This window comes from Anomalospiza imberbis, chromosome 7 (genome assembly GCF_031753505.1).
Source record: "Anomalospiza imberbis isolate Cuckoo-Finch-1a 21T00152 chromosome 7, ASM3175350v1, whole genome shotgun sequence".
In the NCBI taxonomy this organism is placed as follows: Eukaryota; Metazoa; Chordata; class Aves; order Passeriformes; family Viduidae; genus Anomalospiza; species Anomalospiza imberbis.
Genome location: NC_089687.1, coordinates 18,395,555 through 18,420,266, shown reverse-complemented (window position 1 = coordinate 18,420,266; position 24,712 = coordinate 18,395,555). Strand labels below are relative to the sequence as shown.

Genomic DNA, 24,712 nt, shown 5'->3' with positions numbered 1-24,712 from the left:
TCTTGGTGCTCTTAGGTTGGAAAAATATGTCTATGTGAATATGTAGAGTTAACCCTGTCTACTGTAATAAATTTTTGAGAAGCCTTGGACATACAAACAAAGAATGAGAGAGTCTTGAAGGAACTGCAGTCTTGAAGAAGCTTCAGGTCATAAGGAGAAGACTTCCTTGCTAATTCATTTTCTGCCAGAAATGCAGCCTTTTTTTTTTTTTTCCACATTAGCAAAAGATGCAGAGGTTAAATTCTGAGATTTGGCATTTCTTAGAATAATAAAGGTAAGACTGTTTTTTCTTCTCAGCCAGAAATAATGTTCCACTGCAAAAGATGGCTTGTTGATATTCTGCTACATATCTTCACTCAAATACCCGTGGAAAAATGAAATAAATAACTTTATGAGGTTCAGCTATATAACTTACATATATTGTAGCTATTTTTCTTTAGAATGTAAGGATCTCTAATGTTGGAAGGTATTTGCAAAATGTTGATTAGGGTACGGTATTCCAGTGTAGGCTGATGGACTAAGAAAGAGACCCTTCCTCTTAAGTTGCATATGGTTTTCATTTGTCCTTCTTCAGGTTTCTCCAATACTTTAAGTATTGACACTTGACCTCTTTTCACACATTCTCAGAGGCAACTCATGGTGTTAAAGAAAATACAAGGCAGGCTTACATTTAAAGAATTCCTAGAGGTTTTGGTCAATTTTATCTATAAGATAAATGCGTCAGATAATTTAATTTGGGAGTTCTACAACTTGCAGGTAGGTATCTGAGGAATTCAGGTTTATTCCTATACATAACCTATCGATTTTTGATTATTAAGAACTAAGATAAGAACTAATTAATTTGAAAGCAAATGTTGGAGAGAGGTTGAAGGAAGGAAAGGGGTGACTGCAATGGCAATTGGCACAGACAAATAAGTGGGGGAAAGGCTATCCATAGCAATGTCTGGTGAGAGGGAGTAGTGTCCAACAGTATTTTCCCAAGAAGCAGCTTCTGGATCTTTCATACAGGTCTGAAATTGCTTCCAGTCTGTAATCTAATCTGTTTTGAGTATTTTCTCATCTGCCTGGTCTTTCACCAATCAGACTGAACCTCATGTAATATATTCTGCACAGATTTCTGAAGTCTTACAGTGTTTTCTTTGCTGAGGTTGGGGTTCTTAAGGTTTAGTAAATGTACTTTCACACCTAATTTCAAGTCATTACTGAGAACATGAAATAAGATTGCATGTAATACCCCTGAAGCAACTGAAGCTTTTACTACATTTACTATTTTTTGGCCAGGTTGCCACCTATTTTAAATCATTCCATTCTAAATCATTTAAAAGAAAGTTTTTATGAAGGAATATTATTTCTGTGACATACCCTTATTAGTTGATTTCATATTCTCATAACAAGTATTTTTGTCTTCTGGGATTTATTAATTTTATTAATAAATATCTGGTGGTGATTTAATTATTTTTATTTTTATTTTGAATACTTATGTAACACTAATGCCTATAGGCTACTGAGGCTGACTGTAAAAATACAGACAAAAATACAAAATACAAATACAGTCATTGCTACAGATAAATTATAACCTAAAAAATGACACAATGGATCAATAGTAAATGTTGAACTTAAAAGAAAAAAGGAAAATAAATCCTATGCATTAGTCAGGGAGGACCTATAAAAACAAATTGTCAAAGTTTAAATTACTAAATTACAGTTTAAAGAGGCAGGTTCTGACCAGGTGCTAAGTTCTGGAGGTTGTTTTCATCCTTGATGAAATCACGCCTTTCCTTGAAATACCTAGTTTTATGAAGCCAACTTTCATGTATTCCTTGCCTTAGGACCCACAGCTAATTTTAACTGAATGTCTCTTTAGATATCTCAAAGAAATCTGCATTGCATTGCATTTACCACTGTGAACTACAGCAGTGACATTTTGAGTCTCTTTTGATCTTTCTGTATTCCATTTTTTACTAGAATATTTTCAGCAGTAAAAAATAGGGTAAATATGCTAGGATAAATGGTAAACAATGGTAAATGTCAATTATGAAAAGATAATGATCTGTAACTTAAAAAAATATTTCAGACCACATTTTTCTTGATGAAATTATTCTCTGTGTACAAAAACAATGAGAAATTTCAATAAAAACATTTAATTTTAGTTCTTCCTCACAAGAAACTAATATTTACCTATCCTTTTCTTTCTAGAACAAACTAAAGGCAGCATTTCCTGATTTGGAATTTGATCAGAGAACAGTAATTTAACTGTAATTTACCTTCACTTCCAGAAAACCAGTAACTGAATTTTGCAAAGCAACTTCCCAAACACTAAGAGGGGGAGCTAAGATGACTCATTTTTTCAGACTGTCCCAGCAGTCTGAATGGTGTGTTTTTTTGTCCTGAATTTACAGTAGACCTAGGCCATGTCAGTGTAATTTCATTACAGGATTTCAACTAATGTCCCAGCATATGCTCTCATGTATCTCTTTCCTCCTTGGGACAGTAAGAGCTTGAGTTATTTTTCTGATATCAGCACACAAGAGCTACACTTTTTATTTGTAAACTGCAGAAAGCAATCTCTAGCTGATGCTGAGGTGGTGCCACAGCCCTGCTGTTTCTGTCTGTCCTACTGTGGGAGACCCACCCTTTTGATTTGGACAAATAGCTTTACTTCCATTGAGACAGCTGCTCTTATTAACACTAGTGATTTAGAGAAAATCCAGGCTTCAGCATTTGAGAGCTTGTTGCAGAGCTTGGCACAGGGGAAGATACTAGTTCCAAATTACAGCTTCTCAGATAAAAGATTAGCGTAAGAAAATTAGGATAGCTGGTCATTTTACAGATTCCATTTGCTATCCTTGCACTTACTCCAATCCTAATCAACTGTTACAGTTTTAATGGAATAAAAATCTCAGTATTCAGCTTTTTCAAGGTTTTAGCAGGTAGTACTTTAAAGGGAAAAAAACCCAGCAAGGTTTGCTATTTCTCCACCTTGAAAATTTTGAAAGGGGTATGTGCAGTTTCATGCAAAACGCAGATAACCTGTTAGATAACCTGAAGATTTGAATAAACAATCATGGTATCTACCTGGTACTTATTCTGGTACTTTAACTTTTACCATTTGCCCTATTTAAGATATCATTAAAATAGATACCTTCAGGCCACTTCTTCTGGCCTTTTCAGAGATATAGAAAAATTAATTTGACATTGTTAGCAAAGATATTTTACTTACTTTCTGGCTCATCTTCTGTAAATAATGAGAAGATTATTATATTAAAAATATTTTTTTTCTTTAAATGTGGACATAATATAACTAGCTGAAATATGTATAAAATTAAAAACATATAGATACTGTCTATTGTTCAATCATTATTTAAAGGTAGAGACTGAAGGAAAACTGGAGAAGGACTTACAGAATGCAATGCTCAATTACAACTAAATGGCAAAATCATGTCTTTAATGGGAACTGCATTTTTCTAATGAAATGTATTAAATTTTAGAGCATTACATATATTATATATAGAACATTATTGTATTTCAAATACTGGAAACTCTCTTTGCTGAGCAGCAGAAGGTACTGAGGGGCCTGGACCACATGTAGTTTTGAGACTCTTTCTTTAAAGATTGTTTTTTAATGACAGTTTTTCTGAATTACTAGATGTACAGGATATCTAAATTCTGCCTAATATCGTTCATATCCTGGCAGTTTAGTTACCAGATAACAAGCAATTTTAAAACCAGTGAAGGAAGGAGAGGGAAGCTAACACTAACAAATGAGCAGTTTATGATTCAAGGATTGCAAAGAGCTTGTTTAGGGCTCAGTACAGGCAACAGCACAACTTCTGTTTCATTGTTCTATTAAATTAATGCATGTATAGAAACTGTAATCAGATACATATTTCTGTGTTGTTCTGTTAAGCTTTGTAACCTAAATGAAAATGCTTGGGGCATATTTAGTATAGGGAAAACCTGCTTGTGTAATAGCAGCAGCAAAGAAAAGATATAATTGCACTAGACAGTAGTGGAGGCAGGTCTCAAGTAATGTTTTCAACTCGTCAGGAAAACTTTTTTAGGACATGTTTTTTTCCCCTGAAAAATACAGTGGATCCCTAAGTCTGCCAATACTTTCTCCAGTCAGTCATTGGCTCCTTTGTGGATTTCCAGAAATACAAATACATATCCTTTAAGTGAGGGCAGTGCATTTTGTTACAGCATTCATAGCTGTAACTGTTAATGGATGAAAAGTAGCCTAAACAAATGCATTGAATTATGAAGTCAAGAAATACACACTGATGACTTGATTTGGATGCATCTTTTGAGACTAGTTTCATAGAAAAGGCACCTAGAGTGGCAAGCTGAATCACAGACCTGTAAAATGGGGAATAAATAAATGAGTTATGCAGAAAGACCAGAGAGAAACATCTTCATAGTTCATTAATCCTGCATAAGCAAAAGTAGTAATCAAAGGACTGTATCCAGAAAATGACTGTGCTATTAATTCTAAAAAGAAGGTACAACTTTGAGTTTAGGATCCTTGTAATTGAGAGTTACATTAATTTTAAAAAGGGATTAGCAAAGGCATCCATCTTGTACAAAGAAAAAAATTAGCAGCAGAAATTTCAGCATAGAAGCCTGTGATAAGGCTGCATGCTGGAGAGTCTGGCTGGCTTTATAATTTACTTTTTCCTTTTATACTGCATCTGTATCTCAACCCACTCCAAGGTCTCTGTCATTCTGTACATTACATTAACTCATAGTTCTCCAGGATATTCCTTCAGAGAAATTTTCTTCTTTGTGTCTACAGTACAGTATATTTCAATTCTGAATTTATGGTGAGGTATCTTGGTTCTGGTCTGGTATTACTTATCTGCTTGGTGCTATAATCTACTGACTGAATTATTTCAGTGACCTCAGTGCTGATCATACACACTGATGGATGCTGTGCTGTGAACCCACTCCAGAGATTAAGACTTGAGGTGACATAGGAACATGAGTCTTTAGCATGTCATGGGATTGGTAATTCAGATTTAGGAGTATGCTGTTTCATTTCTTTCTTCTGATTCCTTCCTCTAGGTTGTTCAAGCACTTTTTAATATCCCCTTCAGCCTTCACATATCTTATTTCACAAGATCATTACTGTAGCACTTTGTGTGTCTCTGTGTGTGTGTGGATTTCTACAAATTGCTTCAGACAGGCAAGAAGCTTTAGGAGAAGGACTATTGAACAAGTGCAAATGAGCAGAATATTATATCTCAAATTTAGATGTGGCATCTCCAGGATACAGATGTTGCACATTCATGAAGTAATGCAGCAAAGGCTAAATGGCTTCATGTAACAGAAAACATAATTAAAGCTCATTAGTTAAGCATTGAAACTCACTCTTAAAATTGGTTCTCATAACTAAAATTTTTACAACAGTATGCTGTAAACTGTTGCAAAGTAGACGCCAAGTAAGGCTTTAATTTATTCCCTGGTGGCAGCACTCTTTAACCGTATCTTGCCTTCATTTTGCCATTCTCTCCCTCCAGCTATTCAAACCTCTCAACTGTGCTGTACAGTACATCACTTTAAATAACTGATCCTGCTGCAGAAGGACTTGGAAGAGTGAAAAATAACTCTGCTTTCAGCTGATGCACTGCAGGACTTCATAAAGAGACCTGCTGTACAATAGAGAGTTCAATGCAGAGAGCAGGAAAAAGCAGCATCTTCCACCACTGGTACTAAAGCCATTCACAGTGAACCAGAGTCTTAGATTTCGGACTAGTTTCAGTCTGAAATAATACTATGGCACTTGCCTTGCAAAGAATCAGAAGCAGCATCTTTTCCCATATAGCCTTGATTATACATGCTGTTTACTTTTACTTAAAAGGCCTGTAGTTTTGATTCACAGCTAACAGTCAATAAACACAACCTAAGCTGCTCTGGCATCTAATATTAGCCTTCACCCCAGTTAAGTGTCAGTAAGAAAGAATTATGCTTGTTCCACCCATAATTCAGTTGCTGTCATTTAACCAGCACCAGTTGTGCAAAATCTTTTAGTTTAATGAAAGTATTGATGTTTGTAAAGTTGTATTACTGATGCTTGAAAAAATATGGAAAAATAAAATCTATTAAGCTATAGAATGTAGGTTTACCATTTTCAGCAGTACCTCACAGAATATGCATTTATATGTGCTTTAAAAAAAAAAAAAAGAAAAGCTGTACTGTTAAAACACTTTGATCAGCAATTTGCTCTAACTGGGAGTGTCCAAGGACACAGGCAAAGCAGTATCTGTGGGCAGAAAAAAAAAATTTCTTTTTCTGGATCAGCAGGGAAAAGCTGAAAAATAAATATCAAAAATATAAAATATCAAAACAAATTCTGAGCATTTGCTTTTAACTGCCATTCAGCCTCGAAATATGCTGCTTCTATTTCTATTTAAGCCTGGAAAGAGTTTCTGACCAAATGCTGGGGTTTTTCCTATTGGTACAATCTAGCTTGCCTAAATTATTTAATTTTCTTTTATAGGTCATTCTTATGCAAGAAGCTAAAAGTAATTAAATTTGCAGGATGAAAACATGGCACAGGCACTGCTGGTACCACCTGGACCTGAAAGCTTCCGCTATTTTACTAGAGATTCCCTCGCAGCTATTGAAAAGCGTTCTGCAGAAGAAAAAGCTAAAAAGCCCAAGCAAGAACATACAGATGATGATGATGAAAATGGTCCAAAACCAAACAGTGACTTGGAGGCAGGAAAGACACTGCCATTTATTTATGGTGACATACCTCCAGGAATGGTATCTGAACCTTTGGAAGACCTGGACCCATATTATATCAATAAAAAAGTGAGTGAATTATGTTTTGCACAAAATAGAATATAACTTTATTCATTAGAAAAGTTTAATTACAAAATGTGATGGTTAGAACTATCATTCTGCTAAATATCCAGAACCATCCTTTTATTTAACAGAACTGATTTATGCTCTTCCATATTGTGACTGCTTCAATTCTGTTGAGTTACTTGCTATTTACTTCATTGTAAGGAAGATGTGTCTTCCTTGATCTTGCCTGAACTTGAGCACAGAATGATTTTTTTTTATTTCAATGTAATAGTAAGACTGGATATGACAAAGGAGATGTTCTAAGCATGGTTTTGCAATGGAAATAGTTGTAGATAACAAGTTAGTGAAATAGAGGACTGTAAGCATATTCTTTCTTTCTGTATAGCTATATAACATATGCAAACATACACATGAAAAACATGCATCCCTGTATATGTAGCATATAGAGACTCTGTAAATGTTGGCTCATATGAAACTACCACAATGCAAACTATTTCTTGAGGTGATTGGGTTTGATATGATAGATCTCTACTGCAGAGCTGTCAATTAGAAGTCTCTTGCAGACCATGGCAAAACTTATTTTTGAGGAAGGAATCGAAAAAAGACATTTTTGGTGTTCTGGAGAGTTTTAATACAGAAAGACCAGAGCAAAGAGTTATGAAATAAAAGCAATGTATCTAAGTTACATGTGTGAATGCAACACATGCAAACTTCTGAAAGAGGTGCATTTTCTCTTCCAATTTGGACAGTCATGCACTCCTTTTCACATGATCCCCAAGTCAGGAACTCAGAGGTAGAAAAGGTAGTTCAAACAGATCCATTGAAGTTAAAAGTTTGACTTTTTACAAGTTGGGATCTGCAGCAAAGTGTATGGGTTTTGGTCTTGTAGTGATGATACATCCAATCGGAAGCAGATGGGTGTTATTCAAGTGAAGAGAAATACAAGTTAAAAACAAGTATATTTCCATAGCTGGGATTAGTTGTAGACGGTTTTAAAATCCTCTAGGGTCTGAAATAGTCCAACCTGGGAACAAGTAAAAGTACCTTAGGTCCTGCACTGATTAGTGAAAGTACAGGAGACAGTAAGAGCCAGTTTTCCTCTATGCTCTTGTTTATTTGTGTGTGCTCTTTTAGCAGCATCAAGATGTTCTCTCAGTTTCTGATAGACTTCAAAGTGTTGTGGGTCAGGAGAGCAAAGGAAGATGAAGAGGTGGATAACACCCCTAAATTAAAAAATGCAGAAGGTGTTTTATGGAGAAGTACTTGGGACTATCTTTTCCCATCTCTCTGAAACAGAAAGAACTGGACACAGTTGCTCTATTGACAACTTGAAGCATTCCAGGCTGTCATTAAGATAAGAAATTTGATCTTGAGCCACTATAAAAAAATCAAGGCATAAAATAATTTAAACTCCAAAGAAACTTTTTTTGCTAGGAAAAAATAATGCCAATAATACTCTCACTTTTGTGGCTAAATTTGTGGTCGCCTTTGGTTTGTAAAACAGGTTTAAAAATTATGGCCTCAGTAATGGGAATAGAAAATAAAGCAGAATCTGTATGTAACTGCATAACCTAAGAGTTGCCAAAGTTAAATAAACAATGCTGTAGATAATACAAGTATATACATTATTAAGGAAATGTAAAGAAATTAAAGTTCAAAGAAGTAGCATTGCCAAGGCTTATTTAAATTTATGTGGTTTGGGTTATAACAACAGTTCCATGGAAATTCTTACTTACAATATAATGTCAGTACTAAGCCCTTTTCTCAACTAGCTGCAAAACTTCAGTATTGTAAATGCAGGTGAACCCGGTGGGAAGAAATGATGATGTCTGACTCCAGTTCAGAAGGTTGAATGATTTCTTTATTATAACTATACTAGAATACATTAATATATTATTTTAAAGGAGATACTAAAACTACAAACCTACTTGTTCTAACTACTATATCTACCTAACTTACAACTCGTGACCTTCTTCGTGAAAGTCCCAACACAGGTGGATCTGATTGGCCATCAGGCTCAAACAATCCTTCTTAGAATCTAATAAAGTAATCACCCTAGGTAAACAATTTTCTAAACACATTTCACATGAGAAAACAAGGAGCAGAAATAGAAATTGTTTTCTCTTTCTTTCTTCTGTGCTGTTCTATGAAAAAATCCTGGGAGAGAAAGAAATGTGCTTGCCACACTTCAGGAATAAAGTTGCATAAATAAATTCAGGGATAAAGTTGTCTGAACAAGTGAAGTTCAGAAAACCTGAGAAGTTCTGAAGTATAATTTCTAACCTCCATTGATCAGAAAAAGTAGACAGATTTTTTGGAACAAAAGTGTAAAAGCTCACACTAATGATGGATTTCTTAGTATCGAGAACAATTAGTAAACTGTAGGATCTTTAGTTGCATGTGACATCTGTGTTTATATTACCTAGCAATACAATTATGCTCAACAGAAAACAAATGGACATCTTAAATCATGGTCTAGAATTAGTCATCCCTCCTCTGGTGTATAGTAGAAACTACCCTAATCATTGACTTGTCCGTGCAGAGGAAATAATATGTGAATTTAGTCTGTCCTTGGGCTCAGCTGCAGCAGTGACCTTGGGACATGCAACATCTTTCTAGCATTTCCAGCTGGGTGAAGGACTGTAGGGCAGGGAGAAATGCCAAGGAGTGTGTGTCCCTTCTCTGCCATCCTCAGTGTTAACTTGATGTTTTTCTGTGAGTAGGCACCAGCAACACTCCTTTACTTATTTTCTTTCCTACCATGGAGGGGTTTTCTTTCCTTCCCTAAGATGATTGTCCAAGTAGGCAGTAAAGACCACAGAAAGGGCAGAATTTTTCTGATCACAGCCAACTTTTACAGAGAATGGAAATCAACATGGAGAACAGTGATACTTTATAGCTTTGCTGAGAGTGTAACAGAGACTCTATTATGTTAACACAAAGCAGAGCCATTACCATCCACAAAGAGCAAAAGGAATGAAGAATAGTTATGTCCTGAAGAAATTTCAAGCAGCACCAAAGATGCAAGTAAACCTCATTCACAGACAAACACACTTAGGCAATGACTGCCCACAGAAACAGAATGAACTGAACACAAACCATAAATTTATTGGACCAAATTTTAAAAGATAATCACTAGCTAAGTTTTCTGCTCACATATAGGGAAAGTAAGAGCACATTGTTAACAAGAAAACCAGCAATTTCTTTTAAAAAATATTTGTTGTGTTAGGTTGCCAAATCCTGGTGTCAGTTTGTCTCACATTGCTCAGAACTATGTTAGCTGGCAATATATTAATAATTTTAATTTTTTCACAGATATTTATTTTAGAAGATGCATATAATTGATATTGGTAGTATTTAAAATAGAAAATGAAAACAAAATTATTTTTAAATTGTGGTTGATTTTGTAATGACAATTTCTCCTTGTCTCTGTACCTATGTGTGTATATAATTCTGTCAAGTATTTGTTCCAAATACAAACTGGCATTTAGAATTGTCCTTTTGCTATTTTGGTTTTGTTTGTGTTTGCTCACAAGGTGGAATACATTTGATAAATTTTAATGACTTTAATCAAAGACTTCATAAGAAATAAAATTGAAATAATTTCATGGCAAAATCTTGCATTTTGCTTTTATTGATAAACTGTTGTTGTTTGTTATTCACACAAATTTTACTTATAATTCAGTCCACATGCTGGAAAATTTTGCAAATTGGAGAATTGGCTGTGGAAGACTTACTCCATTGTATTCACAGAAATCAGTTATTTTCGTACCACAGGTAGACAGTAGAATGGAACCTGTACCCCTCAGATGGAGAATGGAAACTTTTAGTAGGAGGTGAAGAAATATATGTAGTCAACACCGTATTTTAATTTTGTATTTCTTTTTTTGCAGACTTTCATAGTATTGAATAAGGGGAAAGCAATTTTCCGATTCAGTGCCACGTCTGCCTTGTATATTTTAACTCCTTTTAATCCCATCAGAAAAATTGCTATCAAGATTTTGGTACATTCATATCCTTTTTTCTTAATGTTGATTTAACTGTTGCTATTTAAAGATACTTAGTGATCTAAATAATACTTTTCATATGGATATACAAATTGTGTCCATGGGAGTGAACTATGCTAAAAAAGTATATATTGCTCACATTTAAAAAAAGGAGCAATATCACATGTAGATTGCAGTATGATCTTCATCCCTGCTGAGAGAATTCTCTACTGAACCACCTAAATCTGTCAGAGTTTAAATATCAGGCTTAATATCTAAAAGGAGACCAGATCCCATACTAAGCCCTGCAGCTAAGGCCACATTAGTAACAAACCATTGCACTTGAACATATCTAAGGTCACACTTTTACCAAGACCAGTAGTACTATTCATGAACTAGACTCACTTAACAAGGACAAAAGAGCATGGGTAAAGAGCAGCTTTTTCGGCATTGTGTTTTCAGCTTTGGGATAGGTGTCCTCTAAAAGATTTGGGATAAATGAGAGTATTTTCAAATATATTTCAATCACATTCAAAGAAAAACTCAGGCCTAAACAACCAACCTCTGACTAAAGATCTTTTAGAATGATCCACCTGTATTAAATGAGTAATTACATTTGGGTAGTCATTTAATGATTTACAGACTTAAAAATATGTTTAAACTTCATTTAGAACCTACTATAATTACAAAAGTATTACATTTTATTTATGGAAGTGCACCATAATATGCCAGATGGCATACCATTTAAAATACATAAAATTATGTGCAAAGCTTTGTTTTTAGGCTTTAATTAGTTTGTCATGTTATTTGTACACATTTGTAAACACTTAATATTTTCAAGTTATTTCAGTGTTATAAAGCTGTCCTACTTTTCTGACTTATGTGCCTTAACTATAATCTACATTATTCAGCATGCTTATCATGTGCACTATTTTGACCAACTGTGTATTTATGACCATGAGTAACCCTCCAGACTGGACAAAGAATGTAGAGTAAGTTAAACATTTTTACTTCTTTATTTTTATGTCTTTTTGTGTGACTCCAAACAAGAAGCATTTATAAAAATGTGAATGCCAGAGTCAGGAAGAATCACATTCCATGAGGTCATCAATATCTTTCCTGTTTCCTCCTGAACAACTTAAATGATTTAAGAGTTAACACCGTGTTTGTTTAAATTATGCCTATGGAATATCTGGACTTCTGCTGTGTAGTACAAACAGAAGCTCCTGTTCTTGGATATTCTGAGCTGTAAATCAGAGAGGGAACTACAGATGTGCACGTAAAATTGTGCATATGAAATTGTTGCCATACCTTGTTTGTGTATCCATGATCGCATCACAGTGGGACTTTTATCGTGCCTTACTGATTTGACCTCATAAGTGCCTGCCACAAAAAGGACACACAAACCACAAGAAACTCAGACTGCCGAGGAAAGAGCCATACCTATGAAAGAGTAACAAAGAGCTGACCTAAATAAGGAATATTTCTCTTTCTAGTTCATGGTTATAAATGCATGTGTATTCTTTAACAAAATACAGATACATGTTTTCCTCTGAAATACTGTAGAATCACAGAATGGTTTGGGTTGGAAGGGATCTTAGAGATCATACAGTTCCAAACCCCTGGCATGCAGGGACATCTTTCTCTAGGTCATGTTCCTCAAAGCCCTTTATGTTTTTATTTGAAATAGTACTACTCATGAAAAAATTGCTTCTAATCACTTGTTGCTTCTTTCATTCCCTCCTTTTCTCAAAGAGCCATTACTGGTTTTTATTTATTTCTCTGCACGAATGAACCTTACACTGAACCCTGTTTAGAAACAACTACCATTAACTCATTCCCAGTTACCAGTGATGATGGCTTGCTAGAGTTGCAGAGAGTCTGAAAGGAGAGCAGTAGGGTCTGTAGGTAGAGTTCCTTTATTCTGGAGGTCCACAGAGATCTATGTGGGTCTCAGGAAGTGCCTGCATTGTGCTGGTTATAACTGACTATTCTATGCTGTTAAATGTATAGCTGCTCCCACACCAGGTAAGCTGGAAATCATGCTCCCCATCTTTGAGAGTAACAGTCTGGGCATGCTTTCTTATATTTGATGATTATTTATGAAATAAATAGGCATTAGTATAGTTATTATCTGGAACTGATTTTTACAAAACTCTCTGATTCAGACATAAAAAAAATTCTTCAGTTTTTGTAACACTTAGACATCTACCTGATTTATGAATGCAAGCAAAGAGGCAACCCTGTGAGTGCCGAAGAATGTACATATAAATATCAAAGTCTGGAATGTATCCATAAATACTAGAGTCAGAAATTATTTGTAAGCACAAGAACTGAGATTAAACCAACCTTTTAGAAAATCAGTAGCATATATATCAGGTTCAAATTTCAACAAAGACTGAACATCAACTACAATATTTAGGGCAAGTTAAATTAATAATTTACTCCTTTCTCTTCTAAATACTTTTTCTTCTCTTTTAAGTCATCTTTGCTAAAGAATGACACTGTCTGTAAGTATGCAAAAATCCATGATTCCTGCTCTGATGATTTTCAGGTACACTTTCACTGGAATTTATACCTTTGAATCACTTATCAAAATTCTTGCAAGGGGCTTCTGCTTAGAAGGTTTTACTTTTCTGCGAGACCCATGGAACTGGCTTGACTTCAGTGTCATTTTAATGGCGTAAGTGATTCAAGAACTTTTTAAGCTTTTAGGGCATGAAATTAGTGGTAAATATTATTATAAGTGTATTTATTTAAACATAATTAATTTTTGCAACCTTTGAAGCTTAGACACTGTATAACACATTTTAGTATTCGTAAATCAAAGTAAAATACAGCAGAAGCCGAAATGGAGTGTCAGCCACTAGTGCAATTACTACTGAGGGACACTAATTTCATGGCCTACATTTTTCTGCTCACCAGAAATAAAGCCATCCCTTTGACTTCATGTTACTGTCCCATTACAAGCTAATTAGTTTAACTAGATGTTCAAATACAAATCAGTGAGTTTCACTTCAATGATATTTAAGCAAAATTGATGAAAACAATTATTAAATTGAAATGTACTGAAGAGACAGGTAAATTTTGAAGTATGATTGCTAGTATGCCACAGAGGTTTTGAAGACCCACATTATTAGTATAAGCTCTGCCTCAATTCTGAATAACTGTGATTTAATCCTACAGGTATGTAACAGAATTTGTAAACCTAGGCAATGTTTCAGCTCTTCGAACTTTCAGAGTATTGAGAGCTTTGAAAACTATTTCTGTAATTCCAGGTAAGAAGTAGTTGGTGTCAGGTGTTAGGCCCCTTGTATCTCCAACTGTTATTTGTGTGCTGTCATTGTGTTTGTGTGTGAACTCCCCTATTACAGATATGTGACAGAGTTTGTGGACCTGGGCAATGTCTCAGCGTTGAGAACATTCAGAGTTCTCCGAGCTTTGAAAACAATATCAGTCATTCCAGGTGAGAGCGAGGTTAAACACCGAGGCTGACTTTCGTTCATTGAATTCACCTCCTTTGAGCATAAGTCTTGCTGTTTGCTGCTCATGTTGCCAAAAAAAAAAAAAAAAAGGAAATAAAAAGGCTTGGATCATTAACCTAGATTATGATTATTTGCCTTTTCAGCATTAGCTTCTTTTATTTTGCAAAATCAGCCTTTGAGTTTAACAGAGTCTTGCATGAAACACAAAAAATGAGGCCTATGGGTTATTTTGCTTTGTTTTTCTGCATTTTATTGTGTATTGACAAATTGCCTCTTTGTAAGCATTACAAAAGCTTAGTGCTATGGCGTTCTTGGTTTTGAAATTTTTCCTTTTTTTTATCACTTAAAATTGACATTAGTCTTAAAAATAAGTAAGTAACAACAGAAGAAGATACCAAAAAGGAAATTAATTATGCACAGGAAAATTTATCAAATGCAAACTATTTTTTCATTCAAAATTATTAGCAGTTCTATCTCATGCTGCTTTACACTGTTGTGAAGTCATGTTTAGAATTAACTGGAAACTGAATTATTGGCAGAATATTTAATGCAGAGAAAAATTAGTAAATGCAATCAAATCTGTACTAGGAAAGCATGATTGATAAAGTTTCCTGCTTGAGAATATTATATATTCAATTTATTGGAATATATGTACATTGCATATTCATAAAAAGGAGTCTTTTTCTTTCATTCATCTTCACAAGCTCTGAGGCTGCTCATGAAGCTTTACCTTTTGAGAAATAAAAAATAATTTCTTTTTAAGTGTCTGCATGGCCTCTTAATTATATGGGAAGGGCAAAGATACTCTTTGATAATTCTATCAATCTTTTCCCTTTGCAGGCCTGAAGACTATTGTAGGAGCCCTGATTCAGTCTGTGAAGAAGCTCTCGGATGTGATGATCCTGACTGTGTTTTGTCTGAGTGTATTTGCACTGATAGGGCTGCAGCTGTTCATGGGCAACCTGAGGAATAAATGCCTGCAGTGGCCTCCAGACAATTCTACTTTTGAGATAAACATTATTTCCTACTTTAACAGCACAATGAATGAAAACGGTACTTTTGTTAACATGACAGTGAGCACGTTCAACTGGAAGGATTACATTGAGGATGAAAGTAAGAATTTCTAATATAACTATTTTAATATATTTGTGGCTCAAATACATAATTATTTGTGACCAAGTAAGAACATTGAGGGGTTTATATTTCTGACTTATGTAGAACTGCTTACAGTCACTGATTTACAGAGATAAATAGAAACAATAAAAAAGACAACAATCAGAAAGGTTCCTAAACATGCTACAAAGGGATCAGTAGCTAGCCACTATGATTTAACACAATTTATTTTTATTTTACTTTGTATTGCTTTCAGCTTTATTTGATCTACTCATATATATTTCTAATGCTTTCTACACAGCTCATTTTTACATTTTGGAAGGACAAAGAGATGCCCTACTATGTGGTAATAGCTCTGATGCGGGGTAAGACCCTTTCAAAAATTCTGTGTTATGCTCTGTAGAAAAAGAAGCAACATGAGATCTAGTTGCAACTCCATATTTAGCAGGGTTACAGAACTTACGGAGTTTTGCAGCTAAGTGAGAGTTTCTTATTGAAGTCAAAATGTTTTACACTCTGGCTAAACAAAATAGCAATTAACAGCCTTTTTCCTGCTTGATTGGAAAATGAAGTTGGTTTTATTGATAAGATCTGAAAAATTTTAAGTGTCCTTTGATGATTTAGAAAGTAGGAGGAAAACAAAGTTAAAAGTGAGAAAGAGAACATGGAAAATATTAAGAAAGCACAGCAGTGACTTCATAGTTCAAGACTGAATCTGTTTTTTCAAGCCTAACTCTTTCACTTCTAGCAAATTCTGCCATTTACATGTACCAAATTATGAGCCTAGAATTGTTAGCTGAACTTGGATGCCTGACTGGCAGCAGTGAAGAGGTTTACTAAAAATATATCTATCAGCATTATGTGGGAAATCCCTAATACTACAATTGGATTTAGCTAATAATATTTTTTAATCTTCTGTAACCTTAACAACATTTTAGCAATTATTTCTGCCAGGAAATAATTCATTTGGAATAAAGATTCTATTTGCAAAATGTAATTGAAGAGAATTTTAATATTTAAGAAATTCCAACCAGTGAGTGGATGAAAAGGATATCTTTCATTTACTATGTTATTAGTTAAATTCTTGGGAACGTTTTTTCTGATTTAATTTAATTGTAATTTATGGATTTTCTGTTGAAAAATAATGCATATTCTTCCAAAAGATAATACATATTTTCTAGAAGGGAATAAAAGTTATGACTAAGTCCTCATATTTGATTTTCACATAGGCAATGTCCAGAAGGCTATATATGTGTGAAAGCTGGCAGAAATCCCAACTATGGCTACACAAGTTTTGACACCTTCAGTTGGGCTTTTTTGTCACTGTTTCGGCTAATGACTCAGGACTTCTGGGAAAACCTCTATCAGCTGGTAAGAAATTATTATGACTTAAATAGTAAACAGTTGGTGATGTTCAAAATTACATAAATAGGCTTATTTTTGCATGAACTGAAAAATATAAGTTATGGAATAATATAAAAATATGCTTTCTGCTCCCTAGACACTGCGTGCTGCTGGGAAGACATACATGATATTTTTTGTTCTGGTGATTTTTCTGGGCTCTTTCTACCTGATCAACTTGATCCTGGCTGTGGTTGCCATGGCCTATGAAGAACAGAACCAAGCAACAATGGAAGAAGCAGAGCAGAAAGAGGCAGAATTTCAGCAAATGCTGGAACAACTGAAGAAGCAACAAGAAGAAGCTCAGGTAATAATGGAAATTGTACTTTCTGAACAACCCTGATCTTAAGGAAAGGAAAAAAGTATTTTATGATTAATAACACAAACAAATTGTGCAATGAATTTCAGAAAATAAAAGGTCTTGTTTACTATGCAAGTTATAAAAGTGTAAATAGCCAATGAAAACCAGGAATTATCCCAACAGTAAAAAAGCAAGCTAATGGTACAGACAAGAATGGAATGTTACTTCATTCATCAAAAGACTGTAAAAGTAAAATGTTTTTCATAAGAGGGCTCTAGAAACCTAATTTAGCTAGTCATAAATAATGGTGCTTTTATGTTACAGATCTTATAAACAGCATGAACAAAGTCTAGTGATGTTACTTCTGGTTTACAGCTGAATTAGAATTGCCAAGCTTGATGTATTGTATAATCCTCCCCAAATATTCATCAAATAGAGAGAAGGATTGTAATCAGTGTTCTTCTAGGTTTCTATCCAGAAAGATAATTAAAAATATCCCTAATTGAAAGTGTAGTATACCAGAAGTTTAAGTATTCTTAGAACAGACAAGCAATATTCAAAAACAGATGAGCAATATTCATAACAAAGATATTCTTTCAGAATTCTTTTAAAGTAATCTTTGTTTCCTTTGAAAAGAGAAGAAAATGATTTAAAGTTTTATGAGAAAAAGGCATTTTAATAGAAACTTTTGTGACAGCTTTTCTTATCTGAAAGTAGGATATATGCAGGATTTCAGGTCTGTGAGTCAGCCATCTGTCTAATTTCTGGACTAATTTTCCCCTGCTTTTCAAATGGCATTTAGAAATTTTCAACAGGACAGTGTTTATAAAATGCCAGCACATTTGAAACTCCTATGAAACTCTATTTTTGGTAGTACTTTACAGGTACTTCCACTAAGTTAGAACGACTCCATGAAGTGCTAACGAAAAGACAAACTCTGTCTTTTGCTTGAAAAGAAACCTTTATGTATGACTTGTGAAATCTCATTAGCATATCTTTATTTTAGTCATTAAACTTTATCCCTTCCAAATTAATAAAAAAGAGTAGAATCCTGCAAAAATCAAATTTAGAAAGGTTGAATGTCAGCAAAGTGTATATTGCTGGGTTTTTCTTAAATCTGATGTTTTAATGCCTTCAAGGCACTAAATCACATTATACTAAAAAAATATCAGCAGGCTCATCTAGATGTTTGTGTATCTGAGATTGGGGGAAAATGAAGCTGATTCAGACATAGAAAGAATAAAATAAGAAACAGAGACTATAAGTAAGGTTGAATAAAGACCCTGAAAGTAATATTTTTTTTAAATGAGCGACCACTACATTCATTATAAGTAAAGCATTATTAGAGTCAGGATCTCTTTTGTTTGTGAAAACATTAGCAGAAGGTAGGCAGTACAAGGTGGATCGCTGAAGTGTTGAATTAGTTGCTAAGGCAGAAATTAGTCTGGGACCCATCTCTTCACCCCCTTGACACTGAACCTATTCATCCATAAACTTAAGTCATCACAGTGGTTTTTGGATTGCTCCACTTGTTTGACCTTTACTGTTAGTATTATGAAGTAGATGGGTGATGACTCAGCATCTGCTGCCTTTGTATCTGTTAGAGTCTTTGAAGGATGATATTCTGGAACCATTATGACAAAGTTTTGAGTATTGCTTTTTTATTTTATAAACACTTCAGAATCCTTTCAATACTCCATTTAGCAGAAAAAGTCTGTATCAAGTCAACTTGTATAGCACGGGCTGTATATGGTGGCAAAGAAAGACATTAATTCGTACTATGAGCTTTCAAACTACCCTTTCCTGCTGTAAAGAGACATGTCATCATTCCTGAAATACTTGGCATTGAATATAATATGTTTTGCTGGATAATTACTAGTCATCTTTGTTATATAACCCTAGTCTCTTGCCATTTATCACACCACCCTTTTTTGTAAGCTACGAGCAGCCTATCATCTCCCTAAAGATATTTCTACTACAGAATTCCATCGCAATCTCCCACAGTTCTTTTGAGGAACAGCACTGGACATACTCTCAATTCTTCTTTTTTTCATGACTAAAAGACCCTTTCTCTAATAAACCAAAACAAGTAGGCTGACCACTGTAGTTAAAGATACTGGTCCTGGATTTTGGGATGACTTTGCTCCAGTAAGTCATCTCACACCTTTCCACAGAGAAGAAATCGAAACTTACTTTCTTCTCTCAGACTGTAGCACCAATCGGAAATAAATGTATCTTTGCATATCTGTAAGAAAGACCTAGAGTGCAGACACAGTGGGACATGTGGAGGGGAAACATGAAGAGGGAGGAAGGACTTGAAGATGTGTCTAGAGGTTGTGCCTGGTACCAGCAAAGGCAGAAGGAAAGTAAAGAGAGTTGTTCTTACTGTGAAGACAGTGAGGAAAGGCTGGATTCACCTGCTTTCAGGGTGCTAGCTGGATTTGATACATTAACTCACAGAATGAATGTTAGGCATTAGTTTTCTCTGTAAGAGCTCAGAAGGGATCAGCTGAATTCGACCATGATGTGGGGCTTTTCTCAAGAGAAAATGGAATAACAGGTCCATACATGAAATACATGAAAAAGCACTATGTTAACCCTTTTCTGACTCCTTTTATTTCAGACAAGTGTCTTGTGCAGCAATTCTTTAACAAATAGTGCAGCTATTGTTCTGCCAAAGTTGGTGCTTCAAATAACTCATGCTGCAAAACAGTGAGGAGCTGTACAACTCAATAGTTTATATTCAGTACAATCTGTTTGGGTATATTTACACACTCAAGAGTGTATGAAGAGCATTATTATCACAGTGGTAATAAAAACCAGTTGATAAAAGACTATAAAATTATTCTTTTTTTGGCCTACTAAGAATACCTTGCTTTGTAACCTGACAGACAACAGCAGCAGTAGCAGCAGCATCAGTTGCATCAAGAGATTTCAGTGGTGTAGGGGGATTAGGAGAACTCCTGGAAAGCTCTTCAGAAGCATCAAAGTTGAGCTCAAAGAGTGCTAAAGAAAGAAGAAACAGAAGGAAGAAAAGAAGACAGAAAGAAATGTCTGAAGCAGAGGACAAAGGAGATATCGATAAGTTCCCCAAGTCTGAGTCAGAAGACAGTATCAGAAGGAAAGGTTTCCGCTTCTCCACAGAAGGAAGTCAACTGACATATGAAAAAAGGCTCACTTCTCCTCACCAGGTACAGCACTCTATTTTACTAAATCATGTGTGTCCACTCCAGTTTTATTTTCACTGATATTGCAGCAGGTTTACATATTGGAAGTTATGTGAATGGTAAGGGAAGGAAAAATGAGTGGTAGTACCATTCACAGTGTAAGTTTGAGATGGTTTGACCCATTCTATTAGCAAAGGGATAAAAACAACGTACCAAGAATACTTATAAACTTAATTAACACATTTCTGAAAATGTATTTCTGAGGATGTATCTAGTAGACTGGAGAAAGAAAGATTGGTATTCATATATATGCATTAATGAATCATACATTTTCTGTTCTGGATCCATTTCAAAACTATACAAATATGTGGGGTTTTTAGCAGACTGCAACATCAAAATACTCTGCACAGGAAATCCCACATTACCATTAATTTCTATTATTTTCCTTAATTAGCTTCTTTAATGTGAAGATAATGAGAAAACTAGCACTAGTACTGCACAATAAGGACAAACTACACATGGATCTTTTGGGCCTGTATGTGTAGCAATTTAGTCATACTGTTCTTTTTCATTAGAAATCATGGAAAATCATTAGAAAACATAGAAATCATAAGAAATTATGGAGAATCATTGCAATCATAGGAAAACAAGTAGTTTATGAAGGACCTCTGGAAATCATTTAATCCAAAATTCTAAGACCTACTTCCATAAATCACAGGATCACTTTTGTCACATAAGCATTTGCCCTCTGTACTTGGCATTGGTGAGGCCACACCTTGAATCCTGCATCTAGTCCTGGGTCCCTCTGTACAAGACAGTCATAGAGCTGCTGGAGCAGGTCCAGAGAAGGGCTAGTGAAGGTCTAGAGAGTGTTATATGAGAAGCTGAGGAAGCTGAGGGTGTTTAACCTGGAAAAGAAGAGTCTCAGGGAGCGCCTTATCTCTCACTCTACAACTCCCTGAAAGATTGTGGCCAGGTGGAGGTCAGCCTCTTCTCCTAGGCAACCAGTGACAGCTTAAGAGGAAATAGCCTCAAGATGGCCAGGGGGATTTGAGGTTGGCCATCAGGAGGAATTCCTTCACGGAAAGGATTGTAAAAAATTGGAATGGACTACCCAGGGAGGTGGTGGAGTCAGTGTCATTTGAAGTGTTCAAGAAATGACTGGGCATAGCATTTAGTGCCATGGTTTAGTTGATAAGGTGATGATCAGTCAAAAGGTTGGGCTTGATGATCTTGGAGGTCTTTTCCAGCCTAAATGATTCTGTGCTACTGCTGCATATTTCAAGGCTACACACATTATGGCATTTTTTTTTAAATCACTCAAAATGCATCTTTTCAAAGTGATAATGTGTGGTCTGAGCCAACATATTACTTTTACCTACAAATACCACCCAGGTTTGGAATACCTTCTTAATTAAAGAAGCTCTTGACAGTTTTTTTGGGTTTTTTTTTTCAGTTGTAACAAAGCTTTGGGGCAAAAGTTGACAGCATACAACTAAAACTTAGGTGCCACAAGAGCTAAAGAATTGCAAACAGTAGAACTGATAAAGAAGAGCTCATTTGTTTTGTTAGCCATGGAGAATATCCCTGGTGAGACAGGGTCCAGAGCATGAAACGATGAGGCAGAATGGTAAGGGGAGATAATCTGCTCATTGGGCCCTATAAGAGGTTTTGTCCTTTGATACCATATTCCATATGCAGATGAATGATGCAGTTTGCCAGAAAAGTCAAGTCTTCCTTTCAGTCCTTACTTTCTGATAGCGTGTAGACACATATATTTCTGGCTCTACATGTGTTAAAAATGCAGCCATTTTGGTTTATATCTTTTGTCTCAATGCAGCAGGGACTTGCAGAACAGACATTACTTCTCCCAAATCCCTGAGGGGGCTGATCCAATTAGCTGTACTCAAAATGTGGCAATACATATTGGAAAGATTGGCCTGCAAATAAAACATAGCAGCCATGGGAACATTCTCTAAAAGAACAAGGCTATCGCTGGTAGTCAGATGAAACCCTGGTGAGCATGTCATTTTTTGAAGGACTGTACGTTGCCCAGATATATTTACAAGGAAATGTAAAAAGGGTGTAGTAATTAGTTTACTGCTTTGTCAGAATTCAGTGTCATGTTCCATAGAAGCTATGGGTTTTTTCTTACTAAAATTATCTTTCAGTATAAGGAAAACAGCACTTTTTCTCCAGCCAAGTTTACATAAATAGGTTAGCAAAATCATTTGGCTGGTATTTTTCAGGTAACTCAGCCTGAGGCTGACAGCCATCATAGAAAATTTCAGCCCAAACTACTAAAATTTGGTGTAGCTGTAAGAGCAGAAAATAATACATCTTGTAATGGTAAACACCTGCCAGGCCTTATAACAGGCAAATTTACCAGTTCAACACAGACATAATGTGTGAATTTATACATCTGACTATGCATATACAGAGATATATACGGGTTGATTTATGTATATATACAGTGTTTGATTTTCAAAATATTAACACAGGTTTGTATAATATAGGACAGTTTTCACTTTCACTTTAATTATCCTGGGATCAAACCCATTGCTATTACATATGAGGACTTTCCACCTGCAGAAATAGTGAAAAAGTGACAATAGTCTCAAACCAGGTTTTTGATGAACCAAGATGTGAAGATGCACAAAAATGCAGAACAGAAGAAGGCTGAATGTCAGGTTACTTTTCTCCACAATTAGTACTCATTTTATTTATTCATGAATGCTGTTAATAAAATATGTAGCAAGGGAGAAGAACACTTCATTAACTGGCTTCTACTGTAATTAAAAGATGAATTACCAAACACCACATATTTATTTTTCTCACTTATAACAGAATATCTTTAGGTAACGGTGTCCCTGGTGAATACTTTCTTTGAGCTGCCTGATAACAAAGTGATACCTTCTGGCAGGTGTGTGTAACCTGCTATGGCCCCCGGAGAGCTATGCCTAAAGAGTGCTGCTGCTGTATCTCCAACGCTTCCCCAAGCTGCCCCTCTGTCTTCTAGTTATTGAGCCTACTGGGAAGAGGTCAGTCAAGTTCCTTACATCAGTTTAGAAGGATTTCAATGGCAAACTTAAGATCACTTCAGCATCTACCAAATAAAACAGAATAGAGTGATTGGTGAGCATTATTAGTTATCTCTAGGAACCCAGGGGATGAAGAAGAGAAGTAAACACTTTTAGCTCTGTACTGTAAGTGAAGGAATAAAAGACAAGTACCTTTCAATATCACAATATCTTGATAGCGATGTTAAAAACTGTCTCCAGCACAGTCCATGCCAGTTCAATGCACCTTCTTCACTTAGAACTGTTCAACCTTGCTTATGTCTTCTGCACAACTTTTTCTCAGTCCTGCTACATTACCCTAAAAGAATTTTTCCCCTCTGCTTCAGGTCCCCTGGTGAACACATTCCCCTAGTGGACACACTTATACTATGGAAGAAAAAAAGTGACTATCCTTCCTCCAGCACTGTAACTATTCTTTGAAAAGCCAAGAATTTACAACTTTAGTTGTAATGCTGTTTTGTTTGGTTTGTTTTAAATCTTTTACAGTCCTTGTTAAGCATTCGTGGTTCTCTGTTCTCACCAAGACGCAACAGCAAAACCAGCATTTTCAGTTTCAGAGGCCATGCAAAGGATATAGGATCTGAAAATGACTTTGCTGATGATGAGCACAGCACCCTTGAAGACAACGAGAGCAGAAGAGATTCTCTCTTTGTTCCAAATCGACATGGAGAAAGGCGCAACAGTAACATTAGCCAGGCCAGTGTGTCATCTAGAATGATACCAGCCCTTCCAGTGAATGGGAAGATGCACAGCACTGTGGATTGCAATGGAGTGGTGTCCTTGGTTGGAGGACCTTCAACTCTAACTTCACCTACTGGTCAGCTTATACCAGAGGTAATTGTAAGTAAGCCAGTATTTATTACAGTTTGGTTCAGGCACAGAATTTTCTCTTATTCCTCATCTCTGCATTCCTTATAATTTCTTAAAGAAATAATTTGCAATAGTTTCTAAATAAGAGAACATAAAGGGAAAAGAGTCCTCAACCTCCTATGTCTAAGCCTTCATAAAGTATGATATTTTTCTTGCTTTCAGCAAGAGACCTACACATAGAAAAAAAGATTAATTGAATTTGACAATTTGTATATAGTTTCACTTCAACAAAGTAGATATTAAATATATAAATAAGGCTATAGCTTGGAAATATGTATAGGAAAACTCCTATAAAATGAAACAAAAGATGGCTACTACTCTCATGATAGTTATTAGAAATACCCCTTTCTGAATTATTCTCAAGGACTTTTTTCTCTTTCATGAGAAAAATACGTGCAATTTCTATGCACCTTTGAAATTACATAACATTTCAGTGTCAGTTTCAGACTTCTGTAAACTAAGATGTTCTTTCAAACATTCAAATAAGCAAGCCTTTTTC

At 35.3% G+C, this 24,712-nt stretch overlaps 1 protein-coding gene across 6 annotated transcripts in view; it reads left to right on the top strand.

Moving 5' to 3' along the window:
* Positions 1–24,712, top strand: part of LOC137477082 (sodium channel protein type 2 subunit alpha-like) — a 71,066-nt gene that overhangs the window by 9,501 nt on the left and 36,853 nt on the right. The window contains exons 3-15 of one of the 6 annotated variants that reach the window (XM_068195722.1): positions 16–274; positions 5,517–5,705; positions 6,497–6,813; positions 10,704–10,824; positions 11,701–11,788; positions 13,351–13,479; positions 13,983–14,074; positions 15,122–15,394; positions 15,696–15,759; positions 16,624–16,765; positions 16,896–17,102; positions 19,988–20,287; positions 23,830–24,183. In XM_068195722.1, the coding sequence (XP_068051823.1) occupies positions 6,547–6,813; positions 10,704–10,824; positions 11,701–11,788; positions 13,351–13,479; positions 13,983–14,074; positions 15,122–15,394; positions 15,696–15,759; positions 16,624–16,765; positions 16,896–17,102; positions 19,988–20,287; positions 23,830–24,183 (2,037 nt within the window). In that variant the 5' untranslated portion in view covers positions 16–274; positions 5,517–5,705; positions 6,497–6,546. Of the gene's footprint in view, positions 1–15; positions 275–5,516; positions 5,706–6,496; positions 6,814–10,703; positions 10,825–11,700; positions 11,789–13,350; positions 13,480–13,982; positions 14,075–14,170; positions 14,263–15,121; positions 15,395–15,695; positions 15,760–16,623; positions 16,766–16,895; positions 17,103–19,987; positions 20,288–23,829; positions 24,184–24,712 lie in introns of all 6 variants that reach the window. The other 5 variants (XM_068195725.1, XM_068195723.1, XM_068195721.1 and 2 more) reach the window with 5 other exon arrangements.